The sequence below is a fragment of the Syngnathus scovelli genome, chromosome 8, assembly GCF_024217435.2.
Source record: "Syngnathus scovelli strain Florida chromosome 8, RoL_Ssco_1.2, whole genome shotgun sequence".
Classification (NCBI taxonomy): domain Eukaryota; kingdom Metazoa; phylum Chordata; class Actinopteri; order Syngnathiformes; family Syngnathidae; genus Syngnathus; species Syngnathus scovelli.
In genome coordinates this window covers 13,575,789-13,589,936 of record NC_090854.1, presented here as the reverse complement: position 1 = coordinate 13,589,936, position 14,148 = coordinate 13,575,789, and the positions used below count along the sequence as shown (strand labels likewise).

Sequence of the window (14,148 nt, the reverse complement as noted above, 5' to 3'; positions counted from 1 at the left end):
TGTTTCCAGTCTTTCACCTCCCTCCTTTCTTCTCACAACTTTTTAACCTCCACGTTCTCTATTCCATCTTTCATCCAATATGGTCAGCTTATCACTTGCCTTTCTTCCCTGATTTAACTCTCACCTGTACCCATTCCTTTTCCCGTTCTTTATCGTATCACCTCCCCTCTCTCTCTTTCCCAAGCAGAGAGTGAGAGAGAGCGAGCGAGAGCGAGAGAGAGAGAGAGAGAGAGAGAGAGAGGTTGCTGAGAGGTGGCTGAAGAGCTTCTACAGTCTATTCACCGAGAGTAAGTGAGAGTGCACAGGACACAAAAAGAGGAGAAGTAAAATCTTACTCTCCTCCTCCCGGATGATCTCTTAACTTGTGAACCTGACAGGAATATAACAGAAGAGGATACATTTTTTTCCTGAGCTGGGATGAATATGGAACCCAATTTTCTCGTCAACTACTAGAAGAAAACAAGAATAAAGGAAAAGACTTAGAGGAAAGTAATTAAAATCACTAGAACATTTTCAAATATCTAGAATTAGTAATATTTGAATTGATTTTTATATCTACAGAAGGGAAAAAAGAAACTAGAAGCCATACATATGTGGAGCAAAAGGGATGCCGGAATCTTATTTCGGAAGACAATAGCAAAACTCAGGAACCTGCACTGGAAGAAAAAAAGCTCATTTGTGACAAGAAACAAGTTTTAAAACGGATGATTAAAAATAATCATTATTTCAAAGGAAAAGGACAGCCAATTAAAAGTTAGATATAGAGAGAAAGTGCTGACGACAAATAAAGAGGAAAGCAACAATAGAAAGTGATCTGAAGAAAGTTCAAGGATTACAGACCCAGAAGAAGGCGACTGGGACAATGACACATCCTCTCCTCATCTTCATCCTCCACTTGGCAGCGTTGATGGCGGAAGGCGTGCCTCAGGTGCAGCTGGAGCGCTGGGTGCGCTCGGGCCTGCAGTCCCTGGAGTGGGACCGGATGGACCGCTGCCTGCGTGCCTCCTCTCACTCGGAAACCGAGTGTCGGCGGTTCGCCCACCTGCCGCCCTCCGCCGTGGCCGTCTACACCTCCGAGCCGCAACCCGCCACTGCAGGTGACACATCAAAAGTCACACCTTTGACATTGAGATCTCAAGCTAGTGTTATAGGGTGTGACATTAAGGTTTCAAAGTATGATTTCAAGGGGATTAAGGTTCGTTTTGGGTTTCCTTCCACATTTTTTTAAATGTATTCACTATAATCTTTGGGTGAAAGTTCACTTAATAAACGTGAATTTACTGATATTGTTTGGAAAACAGTGCAAAGTCTCACAAACGACAATGTAAATAAATATTTCACAATCTCACATTCCTAACAGATATATAGGAACTGAGTTGAATAGTTAAATTACTTTGGTTGGGACTGTGTTCAGGAGGAGGAGGATTGAAAATGGATGAACATGATTGATTTATATTGTGACCCAGGTGCCGCCGACAAAGTGCTTGCCATCCTCCCAGACTCTTACTCGTCCAGTGGGATGATCAGCTCCAAATTTCGGAGTGCTTTTAGCATGGGCCCATTGGTGAACAGGAGGGAGAGCAGACATAGGTACCAACCTCCGGCTTTCCCTGCCTCCATGAGCCATGACGCCGTTCTGGTGCTGGACCCGAATCCTGGCGAGAACTTTGGACACCCGGTTGCTCTCTTCTACGTGGACCTAAATGTGACAAAGAAGAGATGTGCCCACCTCGATGGCATTTACCTGGGTGAGTCTGGTTGATTGAGTTTCAGCTGCACTTAGTTTTTAATAAACACTACAATCGCATTGAGTAAAGCGAAGACCTCCAGCAAAGCCAGAACTTTCAAATGTGAGTGGTTTTGCTATTTTTTAATTTCATTATACAAGGGGCAGTTAATTTTTGGACTTGATTAGAAACTGAAAATTTGCTGACAGAATGTAGATTGCACCCAGCACGCTATACGCCTCGATAGGCATATTTAGGCACGCCCACGGCACATCTGGCAATTTGGTGAACTAGATTTTAGACTAGCTAAAAGCAGGTCTAAGATGTGGCGCAGATGGTGTCATTTCAGTGGAGTTTAGCAATTTTAGTGGATTTAGAGCAGGCAAAAGCAGACAGATGCTGAGCTCCGCAGAGGTGTCATCGTATTTCATTCATAAATATGACAACATATGGGAAGCGAGGAAAAGGATGTCGCTTGGGATATTGTGTCTTTTTAGTATTCACACCAAAGGCCTGCAACTGGGCCACGGTCTGAGGCAGAATGGCGCTTTCTCATTAGATTCTGGAGGTGATCATCATCTGGTCCATTTGAAGCATGCAAATCAAAAGTTGGTCTGACAACATGCAAACGTGTGCTTTTTGGTGGTTTGAAAAATAACACATCGCAGCTTAAGAGAGATAGATAAAAGGCCATCAGGGTGAGTGAACAAAGTGCTTCAAAAAAATAAAATAGTCCGGGGGGACGGGAAGTGAGTATCGGATCCTCACAAACCCAGTAAAAGAAACAGTGGTAAAAGTGCAAATTGCTCACCCCCCTCTGTGAAAAAGGTTGCAGCCAGATGTTAAGGTGAATTTGGCCTGTGTGCCTCACCAGTCAATTATTTATACACGCACACACACAAAATGAGTTCTAAGGATAGATTTGGGATAGCATTTTTTTTTTTTTTTAAAGTTGAGCCGTCTTTAAACCTTTTTAATCTGAAGAGGTCTCCAAAAAGTCTTTGGGGCAAAGAACTCCAAAAAGCAGCATCTTGGAAATATTTGGCTCCAGTGGAATGTTTTTTTTCCTGGTCTTGAGTGAACTCTATTCATTGCATCTATTGCATCTTCAGGAGAAGAGTGTTTGACTCAGGCCTTGAAAGGTCGCTGTCAGAACCAGCTGAAGCGTCGGCAAGCCGGGCCCGAGAGGCTTATGGGACATGGGCACGGCTGGCTGGTGGGCGGAGCTTCACGCAAAGATACCTTTAGTAGTCCAGTCAGTGGACGGCTCTGTGAGGTCCACTTCCTTCCTTTGGTGGTCAGAGTCGGAGACAGCAACCGGACCCAGAGACTCAAATGTGTAGGTCAGTTTCAAACCTGATGTGAGGACATGTTGATCATGTTGAATTTCCATAACCTCATTTTGCTTGTGCAGATCACACAGACTTTTCCAGGTGTCCTCAATTGGTGCCCATTGGATCCCCGAGTTTGCCCATCTCGAGCTGTGAGCTAAACAAAAACACCAGACGCTGTCACCAGCAACCACTGGCCACTCACCTCTCCTGCCGCCTTTACCAGACTTGCGACCATGCCGTGCTTATCTCTGGTAGAATGCAGACCACAGCTTTCAGCCTCAATGTCCAATAGCGTTATTGGCTTACCAGTTTGTTTGCGTCAGGTGGCTGGCGGCAACAAATGACGTTCCAGCGACACGTGCAGAATCTTCAGAGGTTCTACAGAATGTTGCGAATGAATGGTTTTCACAAAGATCACATCAAGACCTTCTTTGCTAGCAGTGGGCACATTCCAGGTAGGACTTCCTAAAGATGATATTGCAATTATAAATGGAACAGTGCAGGTAACTTCTTTGTCCATGTTCTTCCGCTGCAGAGGACCTGGAGGGTGCCTACTCAGCCACGGAGAAAGCGGTGATCCGTAACCACGTGTCCTATGTCTGCAGGAAACAACACTGCGCCGACTCACTAGTGCTTTATCTGAACTCACCCACGCGCAGTGATGGGACCATGCTCCTATGGGACGCCAACCTCAACGGCATTGTAAGATGGAGGGAGACACAGCCAGATAGTGTTGTTGATCAGACTGAGGCAGAACATAGAGGAACTAGAGAGGAGCCTTACCTGTTTAGTTGATTGTTTCTACTTCCAGGCTGATCTGAAGGAGCGCTACTCAGTCAACGAGCTGTTGACTGACCTGGCCGGCTGCAGGGCAACTCGTGTTTTGTTGTTCGTGGATCAGAGCTACAGCGGCGTTCTTTCCAAAAGGCTGAGAGGCTCCCAGAAACATCTCAATGTGGTTTTGATCCAGAATCAAAAATTGTTGAACCAAAACTACCAGAACCACAGGGTGGCTATGAGCTGGGAGGACAGCAGCTGGGGTCATATTGGTCCCTCAACCTGCTTGCTGGATTACCTGGAGAAGGTATTTTAATGAATTAGAAGTTCCAAGAGCTCATGAAATTCAATCAATATCAAGCCCGTTGACAACAATTTTTCTGAAAATAAAAAACCTGTAACAACCTGATTGCAGAGTGCGGGGGCTTCCCACCTGTTGGACCGGTGGGCCAACCTTCTGAACATCACCCTGGCAGGAGCTCCATGCAACGCCACACCTCCGCTAACGGATAGCGAGATGCGGCGGTGGTACCAGGGATGCCAGAACCTGCCAACCGCGCTCTGGCACAGAAAGTACAGGGGGATCAACTAAGAAAGGGGGGAACCCTAAGAGACTGACAGAGTGAGAGCGAGAGAAAGCGAAACAGCGAGAGAGAGAGAGAGAGAAAGAGAGAGAGAGAAAGAGAGACCTCACACACACAGAAAATACATGTTAGAGTTTATCACATGCATGTGTAGATGGACAGTAGATGCAAAGTGCTTGTGTTTGATGTGTGTTTGTGTGTCCGTGTATGTATGTATAGTGTGTGTGTGGGTTTGTGTGCGTGCATAAGTGTGTTTTCTGCCCTAACGCTGAACCTGGACTGCAACCATGATGATGACAGCTCATCCCAAGGGGGTGTCCTGAACCTGAACACCATTTGTGTTGATATGTGTGTGGAGGTTCAGCAAAAGGACACACTTGGGTCAAAGTGTGTGTGTGTTAGTTCAACATTTCACAACTTGTCTCCTACTTTGGTCAGCATAGGAGTTTTTTTTGGTCATTTCTTTGCTTCCTCTTTTCATCCACCACTCACTTCTCACTCATTATCAACCTATCGTCCTTTCTATTTTCAAATTAATTTATCCACTTATCCTTTAACTTAATTGGCTGCTCATTGTTATTTTGCTAATAATTGTTATTGTTATTTTGGTAATAATTTAACTCTCAAAACAGTTATATCTACTATTTGTAGTGGATAAAAATATAGTTTAGTATGGTAGTAGTATAATAAATAAAGTATATATACTTATAATATGACACCATGTTTGCACAAATAGTTGTTTGTATTTTGAGACGGATGCTGGAAGACCTCTATTACAAAAAACTGTGGCAACTGGGGAATTCCCTACGCACATCGATGTAACCCGGAAAAAAAAAAAAGAGCTAGGATAGGCTCCAGCTCACCCACAGATAAAAATAGAAATTGAAAATCTGTAAATGGTTGGATGAATTTTTCTCCAGACCCCCCTATTAGAAAAAAAACCAACGATGAGAGAAAAATAAAACATCATTTGCATATCTTAACATCCCAGAATGATATCAGATTTGAAAACATAGAGATGTTTTTCTGTGCCCCGAATAAAGCAAGAAGAGCAAGGGACGCTAAGGACACGGAAGGAGAAGCTGAGATTGGCCTGCGATGATCATGATTAAAAGATGAAGCACTGAGACTGCCCTCACTGCTACACCGGCTGGCCATGGCTTTTTAATAAGGGCACCACTCCTGTGTGCATACATGTGTGCGAGTGTGTCTGTGTGTGTGTGTGTGTGTGTGAATGGTGAATCACACACTCTGGCAAGAACTCATGACTGATAATGTGTTGTCTACTTTTTAATTGTTTTTGTCCTGTCCCTGACTTGACCTCCTCTATTTTCGTCAACCTCCATCTAACAACGTACACTACATAGACAAAAGTGATGTGACACGTTTATAAGAAATGAAAATTCTTCTTATATAACCATCCTTTGGAAAGGATTCTGGCGTCTCAATGGAATTTTCTTTTCTTCATCTTATTTAACTGATTAAAAGGTGCGTCTCTGATTTTTGTTGTTGTTGTTTTGCATTGATGTTTGTTCACATAATGTTCAAGACAGAAACTGAGGAAAACATTCCCAAATGTTTGGATTGACAGACTGGACCAACCACCAAGATTGTATCCAAAAAGTAGCTGTGTGTTCAAATCACAAGTTTTGTGTACAGATTATAAAATGACAATTAAGAAGAAATGTTTCTAGTGGCATGCAGTATTTCACAGAATCTAGTCAATAAAGCTCTTATAGAAACGTGATCATGATTGGATGCTGGAATTTATTGGGAACTCTACTCTTTAATTATCCTGACTGGTCACAATTCCAACATGGATGTGCAAATAGTCCTGATTGTCTGATGGTCATGTACATCGATTGTACGGTAAGTCAAAACTTACTAGTAACTTAGATAGCCTAATTGAAATAGAATTGATTATCGATCCAGTGCATTGCGTCAATCTAATACCACAAGCGAAACGCAGCATGTGGCTGTTTGTGTTTTTCTGTGAGTGTCCCTTTGAGATACTGTTCTCACAGCGACGCACCATCTGTCTCTGTCAAAGTTGCCCTCAGGCCGCTCATATAGTTTTACTCCAAACACTAACCTTTGACACCGCCACTCACTGCCCATCCAGGATGTTTTTACCAAAACAAGCTCAGTATCGCAACCAGCTCAGCGAATAATGAGCGGCTTGACTTTTTGACACAATGGTACCAAACATTGCGGGTCAAGTTAAGGCACAATTTAGGGAGCAGGGAGCTTGCTTAGCTAAGAAAATCATCTTTGATTTTAGATATGGATGCGATTTGCGATGAGGTTTGTTTTGGAACAAACAAATAATTCCATTTTAAATTATGATGACTATATTTCTTCAAATACTCAACATTCCTCAATTGCAGGTGTGGCCAAGCCAACATTCGAACCTCAACTTTGAGTTTGTTTGTAGAAAAAGTCTTGTTCTAATAAATTGCTACTTGTGGTATGTATAGTTATTATAAGGAAATGCAAATTTAGTGTTTATTATCTCAGCTCATAACATCGATGAACTGAGATAATAAACACTAGATGCTCATACATGAACATTAACTGCTGAGTCCATGAGTCCACCTTTGCTAACCAAAACAGCAGCACCCAGAGTGGTTCGATTTTTTATTTTTATTTTACTTTCATTTGACACAAATTCATATTATTCCTAATTTTGTACTTGTGTGTAGGCTCAACTACTACTGACCCCATAATTTACACATCTGTTGCCCCGTTTTTGAATTAAGGTGTTCATTTTTTTTCAGTATCTTACTGTGTTATGATCACAAAGAAATAAATAGTGAAGAGAAAGAAGAGCAAGCAAAAGCGAAGATGCTTTAAAAAAAAACAACCTTGCGCCATCTAAAATGCTCACGCAGACGTGAAGCGACTTTACTATGAATTAATAAAAACACAAGTCTGCTACTGTCTGACCTACCAGACGGAGTGAAAGAGAGGCACAAGTTTTGAAATGGATGACGCTAGAGAATGGGGGAGGCAAACAGCTTGTCAACAGGCACAGAATTACAGGAGACATTTAATTAGCATTAATGCTTACAAGTATCTTGGGAACATATAGATAAAAACATTTAGGGCATCTCCTTTCCATGACCTTTTTTGACCTCTGTATTTTGCAACACTACACTGCACAATTACCCGTACTTTATTTTAAAGAGAATACCGATTGAACATGGGTATAAAGTTCCTGTCACTAGTTTATCACAAAAAATAACTTTTGTGTGTGTCTCCTGCGTGTGAGAAGGGAAGACTTCCTACTCATCTCTTATATCAAAGGACACCGTACGCCTCAGCAGTTAAAGTGGCTCTTCATCTGTGTGTGTGCGAGTGTGTGTGTGCGCGTGTGCGCCTCTGGGCCTGAAAAAGACACCAGCGGATTTTAGGGTACACATGCAAAAACAAACACACAAAAGATAAGTTTTGATCTGTAGACTAATCGGCAAGCACACTCAGTCAAAGATGTCACTCATGCACGCAAACATGCACGCACGCACGCACACGCAGAGGGCGTTTTTACATTTTCTAAAAGGCCGAATGTCACTTTAAGATGCCTTCAGTCGCCGCTCTACTTGCATGACGGCAAGGCTATCTTTGGATGTCCAAACTCAATATTTTATAGAAAACCTGGGTCACAGGTAGAAATATGTCTCCCCCACCGAGACTGCAGACCTCTGCGGCTCTGTGTTTCATCCATTCATGCTGATGTTTTTTTTTTTTTTTTTTTTTTGTACTATACTAAACGACACAAAAATGTATACCATGCACACCATGTGCACATCGAATGTATATAAAAACCTATTCACAGGCTCTCAAAGGTGTGTCAAAATACATTTTTAGACATTCTTATTAGGTGTAGGACTGAATTCTGTGGACAGTACAAGGCTGGATTTTATCAACAGACAGATAGCAGGAACACACAAAGCGCTCCCTCCATCCAATACCAGAAATGGATAGAGCCTTGATCCAAAGACAAGAGTCCATCTGTTGCTGCCATTGAAGGATTTAGCTAGCAAATTGGCCTCGTGAATGATTAGATGTTATGATGACATCCCTTTCTCCAAAATCCACTAATAAGATTTAATAGAATTAACCATCAATGTGGAATATTACCTGCACCAGTTGTTGAATCTGTCTGGAAATTAGAATTGTTTTTGTTTGGTTGTCAGTGACGGTTTCAGCAAGACTACTCCAGCGAGTCACTTTCTGCTTCTGCTATGTTGACCGTGCACCTCTCCTTCTTTGAATTTAAAGAGAATGAGAGGAACGGCCTCTTTTGGCTGGGAAACAGTTAGAGCGTGCTTTGTGCTAGACTTAGGCTGGGTATAAAAATAAAGCTCTTTGTCTTTGACATGCAGGTAAAGACTTTCTTAAACGTTCAGGGGTTATTCTTCGGTCAGAAGAAGAACCATACTCATTTTTTATAGTGGTTATGCTTGAGCTAACTTGGATTAAGTGTCAACATTGGTACATGGTAGCTCTATGGAATATATCCTCATCTCATTCTCATCATTTCATCTATCGTCTCTTTTGTTGGCTCTGAGTATTAATCCATCTTCGTGTCCAACAAAAACATTGTCTTGCTTTCATCCCATCGGCTTTGTACCGCATTAAATACACCGACAAATTTGCTCTTATTGAACTGCAAAAGGTCCCCGTGGTCACGTTAAGTTGAATTTTCACTTCTTTGGCTATTATCAAGGTTTTACCATCAATTAAGGGCCATTATTCTCATCATATTGCACTTGGGAAGCAGTTCACGATATCATCATCCATGTTTATCACTATAACTGTGAATTAAACTTTCTACTGAGGCCTGTGTGTTTTTGTAAATTCTGACAGTTGGCGAAACACACTTACACACGGTATATACTGTATAGACATACATGAATGTTGCATGGCTCAGTCCATCCTAGTGCACTACATAATGCATGTTGGCCGGGTCACATGTCCTGATTTTTCCGTCCGTCACATAGTTTTGACACGTGTGCATCGTTGCACTTTTAATTCACGTCTTGCTTCACACGCACGCACACAAACACACAAGTCTTAAGCATTCCGGAAGTTTTCTGTACAGTAGTTGTTGTTTCAACGGTGTGATTACAATGTGGCAAGACATACGAACTGCGGAAGACTCTCCCTCCTCTTGCGATCCTTCTTCGTAACACTAATAATCACCCCAAAAGGTATTGGGGGTCCCCTTGGAGATAGGTAGACATCACAAAAAGCCTTGATGTGCACTCTTTGAAAACTTCAGATTAAAATTCGTATTTGAAGAAATATTATGTTTAAGATCTTAAAAGGAAGTTCTCTGTTGTGATCTTTTTTTTTTTTAAATAACGAGAAAAGGAATTGATTTTTAGCCAGTGAAGAATGATGGTGCACTGGTGGTAAAGTTTGTGTGTGTGTTTTTGCGCGTGCTTGCATGCATCGATGGGAAAAAGCCTCCCCAAAGGCTGACACATTCACTGGCCCTTGATATGGTAAACAGCCAGATGAATGTCGACAAAAGCACCAAAAGCACCTTAAAGACGCAGCAGGCTTGGGAAGTGGCAGCATGTCAGGTCAGTGTGTGAGCGCGATTCAATGCAATACAGTGGCAAGTCAAAAGATCCAAAAGTTCAACAAACATTTTCAAGAAAAAAAAAAAAAGCGTCAAATCTTTAACGTAATTGTGTGTTGTAAATTTGACACATCACAAGTGTGTTGTAAAGAACCCTGACAATTTCAGGCTTCAAAACTGTGAAAAATCAAGTCACTGTCTCTGCTCTCAAATTCTGTGGGCGTGTCTTAAATCTTCACATCCCTGCATCCCTGCTTGAGCCACCAATATATATCTGAATATATCTCACCTGGTTGATGCGTAGCTTTCCATGCCATAATTAAGCAGTGCTAGCCACCAACTAGCTCAAGAGCTAACAAGAGATCCTCCCAGCTGACAGACAGGCAGTGGTTTCATCCGCGTCATCACCCCCTTGCTTGTCATCGTGTCTGTTTGGGACCACATAACAGACACACTTCAGGGAATGTTATTAAACGAATTATTCGTACTGTGCTTCTAATCATTTATTATATCTTGATCCTGAATGTTTTTGAAGCAACACCTGATCTTGTCACAATCACATCAGAGAGAAATGACGACTTATTATGTCTTCATCACTTCCCTGTGACCTTCCACTTCTTGGATTCATGAGTCAGTGTCATCTCTACTTGCCTTTATAGCCGTCTGCTCTTTCCGCACGCAGCTTCAGTTGTACTGTGAATAAGTCATAGTAAAAGGTTCCTCAATAATGCATTGCGTCCAGACGCCAGATGTGTGTGTGTATGTGTGTCCGCATGTCTTTGAAAATTAAGGTCTTAATAAAAAGAAAAGATTGCAGCTGGTGTTAGCTGATTGAGGTAGTAATTTTGGTAACTCTGTGCTGGAAATAATTTTTTAAAAAAAGGCAAAAAAAATACATCCTGCTAGATTATTTAAAATATTCTTGAAAATGAAACCTATGAAAGATCATGGCATCAGACGGCAGTGACGCACACATATTCTCATTCACTACCGTAATAGAGGCGCAACTGGAATGAAATGAATAAAATGAATAAATAAACAGATGACGAGAGGAAAGGGAGGTGGAGGAGGAAAGAGAACAGCAAAATAGTCTGTGTGTGTGTGTGGGGGGGTGTTGACGAAAGACTTGCATTTGCGTGCTTCTTTAACGTTCTTCTGCAGGGGGTATTTTCGACTCATTGGCATTTTGGGCTACAAAGGAGGGGGTCAGGGCCTGACGGACAAAACGGCCGTTGTAGCGGTGTGTGCATGCCAGCAAAAGGCATCTAAGCATGAGTGGCAGGAGCGGCGACTTTCCAAAAAACGCTCCGACTTCCAGTCCTTGCGAAACAAAGCGGACCGCCGCCTCCTCCTCCTCGTCACACTGGCTTACGCTTTCATGTCTCTCCAAAAGGCAAACGCACGGTGACAAAGGGCAGACTTGGCGGAATCCAGCCCTAACCGGAAACAAATCCGACTTACTGCCGGAAACGGGGACCAAACTCTGACACAGGGACCGAACTGCCCTTATGAAGGGTTTCGGTACCCCATACTCCCGAAGCACCCCTAGCAGAACTCCCTAAGGGACCCAGTTGAACACCTTCCCCAAGTCCACAAAACACATGTAGACTGGTTGGGCAAACTCCCATGCACCCTCAAGGACCCTGCTGAGGGTCTAGCACTGGTCCACTGTTGCAAAGCCGGGACGAAAACCACTATGCGATCTCTCGACGGACCTTCCTCTCCAGCACCCCTGAAGGGACATTACCAGGGAGGCTGAGGAGTGTGATTCCTCTGGAGTAAGGACAAGCCTTCCAGTTCCCCGTCTTGAAAAGGGGGACCACCACCCAGGTCTGCCAATCCAGGGACAATGTCCCCGACTGCCCCACACGTCTGGAGCCTTGAGAAACTACGGGTGGACCTCATCAACCATAGCCTTGCCACCCAGGACTACCTCAGTGACTTCAATCCCAGACATAGGAGACCCCAACTCAGAGGCCCCAGGCTTTGCTTCTTCAGGAAAAGCCCTCCACCACAATAAGGTGACAGCTCACCAAGGGGTCAAGAGTCCCATACAAACCCTAATACAACAGTCTGAGTCCAGCAGCTGTAAATCTTCATTGAGACATGCCACCTATGTAATTTCTCAAAATTTGTAATTACACAAAGACCTTGAAATGACATTTTAAAATTATTCGTAATATGGAAATACTTTAAATGAGCTTCAGCCTACAATTCTTGTGTGATCAACATGTTGGATTGGCAGGCTGTAAAAAAATTACAAAAACAATTAGTATGAAATTTGTTTAACTGTAAAGTTGTCAATAAAAAAACTATACTGACACAATACATCAAAAGCGTGTAGTACATACTTACATAAACAACAGGGGTGAAAACAGGTTGCGATTCTGGACTCTAAGTATGTGCTGCCATCTGTAGATCGAACAGTAAAAGCCAAGTGACCTGCTGTCAAGCCATATTCAAAAATCACCTCAGGCACAGAATTAAATATAAATAAAAAGGCTTTTATTAGTAAAGAGTAACAAACCAGCAGTTTGATGGTTGGTTAAAGATGCACAGGCGTGGGTCGCTTTATTCAGCAATGTGATGAACAGCATTTTGCGTGAACATCAGAATATACAGCTCAGATCAGCATTTTTTTTTTTTTTGATGAGAAGGGATGCGGAGTTTTACTGCCGCGACCTTGTGGTAGTCTAATAACTCTTTAGAACTTTGATACTAAAAAATGCAAATAATTGTTTAAAGCCATCAAAGGCACCCTCTGCTTCAAAGTAAATGCTTACAATTGTGTATAAAATGCTTCTAGATACTCGTATATCCTGTTCTAGGTTGTTGACATGGGGATAAAGGCGGACTACGTACACCTCGGAAGGATCACTAGTCAATCCCGGGATCATTCTGAATTGGGCATTGCAAGGGTGGCCAGCTCGGACTAAATTACCAATGGAATTACATTCAGGTGTTAAATACAAGCTTTATGGATGCTGGTAAATAAAAATTAAAAAAAAGCACAAAGTCATTTTCCACATGTGCTAGATTCCGATTTTTCAAACAGCGTCTGTGATTTGACATGCACGGTGCCCCGGATTCTACATTCTACATACGACACCACACATTATGTTGTAAACATTGAGCATGAAAGCTAAAGTAAGTCTCCGTGGTTGTGTTCCAGTGTTCACATGTGGTCCAGGACAAACAAGGAATCCCTCAACCTGCATGTGGTGACAGGTCCAGTTAATCCCGTGATGGACGTGTGAAGCTTAATTCAGTCTGTTGTTGTGAAGCATTTTTTTTTTTGAACCACTCATGTTATATGATTCTGGATGTGTCAACATCATGATGAAAAATCTGACTCTAACCACGATATCAATATGAGTTTACATACATTATACCATAGAAAACAACATTCAGTGTTGAGTGAGTGTATTCAGTCCATCATAAACCAACAGCTAAACTAAGTCAATAATAGATGAGTTGGAAAAAAAATAATGGTGGAATTGTTGATCGAGCACAAAGTTGTAAGCATTTCAAATTCTATCAGGGTCAGAACATGACAAGCAAAAATATTTTGTTGTTCAGATTTGATTTCATGAACGGATAAGGCTTAATACTACATTCTTTGTTGTTGTGGGCTGGTCACTGACCGTCTCGGTCAAGCTTTGACAAAAAAAAGTCAAATTTTTCACAATTATAGAAATCGATAGTGAATTTCTGTGGGTTGCACCATATTTCTTAAGTGAAGCTTAAGTCCCTGCTTAGACGCGAAAGCTTATGTTTGTGTCACTAAAGCTTACGAAATGGGAATCATGATTAGCTGAGAGCGGCTGTGTTACGCTAGCACTATAATTCACGATGAAGCCTTGGCTTTCATTGTCAGATTGGATTCCACAAGGGTTGTGATTTAAACATCGGTGGAGTGACCCTGAGCAACATTAAGTTGTCCTTCGGTAAAATATATGTGAGGATGCCTCGGGTCATCTGTCTCCATTTTGTCCTTGAGTGACAACATTTACCTTAAGAGATTCTTCCTCTGGTTTGAAGACCCAGGAAGGACATCAATCCAAGTTCTGTCTGAATGTTCTTGACTGAGCAAAAGCACGTTATTATAACATGAAATAACTGGTCGGGCTTAAACA

General features: G+C 42.2%; 1 protein-coding gene and 2 long non-coding RNA genes across 3 annotated transcripts; 2 read left to right on the top strand and 1 right to left on the bottom strand.

Moving 5' to 3' along the window:
- Window positions 1–262: 262 nt before the first annotated feature.
- Window positions 263–6,169, top strand: si:ch211-67e16.11 (uncharacterized). Its single transcript, XM_049729085.2, has 8 exons — window positions 263–1,097; window positions 1,467–1,748; window positions 2,840–3,070; window positions 3,142–3,312; window positions 3,385–3,516; window positions 3,597–3,763; window positions 3,873–4,145; window positions 4,254–6,169. Exons 1-8 carry the CDS (start codon window positions 863–865, stop codon window positions 4,428–4,430), a joined length of 1,668 nt encoding a protein of 555 aa, XP_049585042.1. The 5' UTR covers window positions 263–862; the 3' UTR covers window positions 4,431–6,169.
- LOC125974168 (uncharacterized) lies at window positions 3,071–8,691 on the bottom strand. The gene is made up of 5 exons (XR_007483391.1): window positions 8,563–8,691; window positions 4,244–4,452; window positions 3,711–4,136; window positions 3,368–3,526; window positions 3,071–3,215 (listed from the first exon to the last, which is right to left on the bottom strand). It is a non-coding gene; the product is annotated as an uncharacterized lncRNA (long non-coding RNA).
- A 3,883-nt stretch (window positions 8,692–12,574) lies between these two features.
- LOC125973354 (uncharacterized) lies at window positions 12,575–13,418 on the top strand. Its single transcript, XR_007483133.2, has 2 exons — window positions 12,575–12,999; window positions 13,185–13,418. It is a non-coding gene; the product is annotated as an uncharacterized lncRNA (long non-coding RNA).
- Window positions 13,419–14,148: the final 730 nt, after the last annotated feature.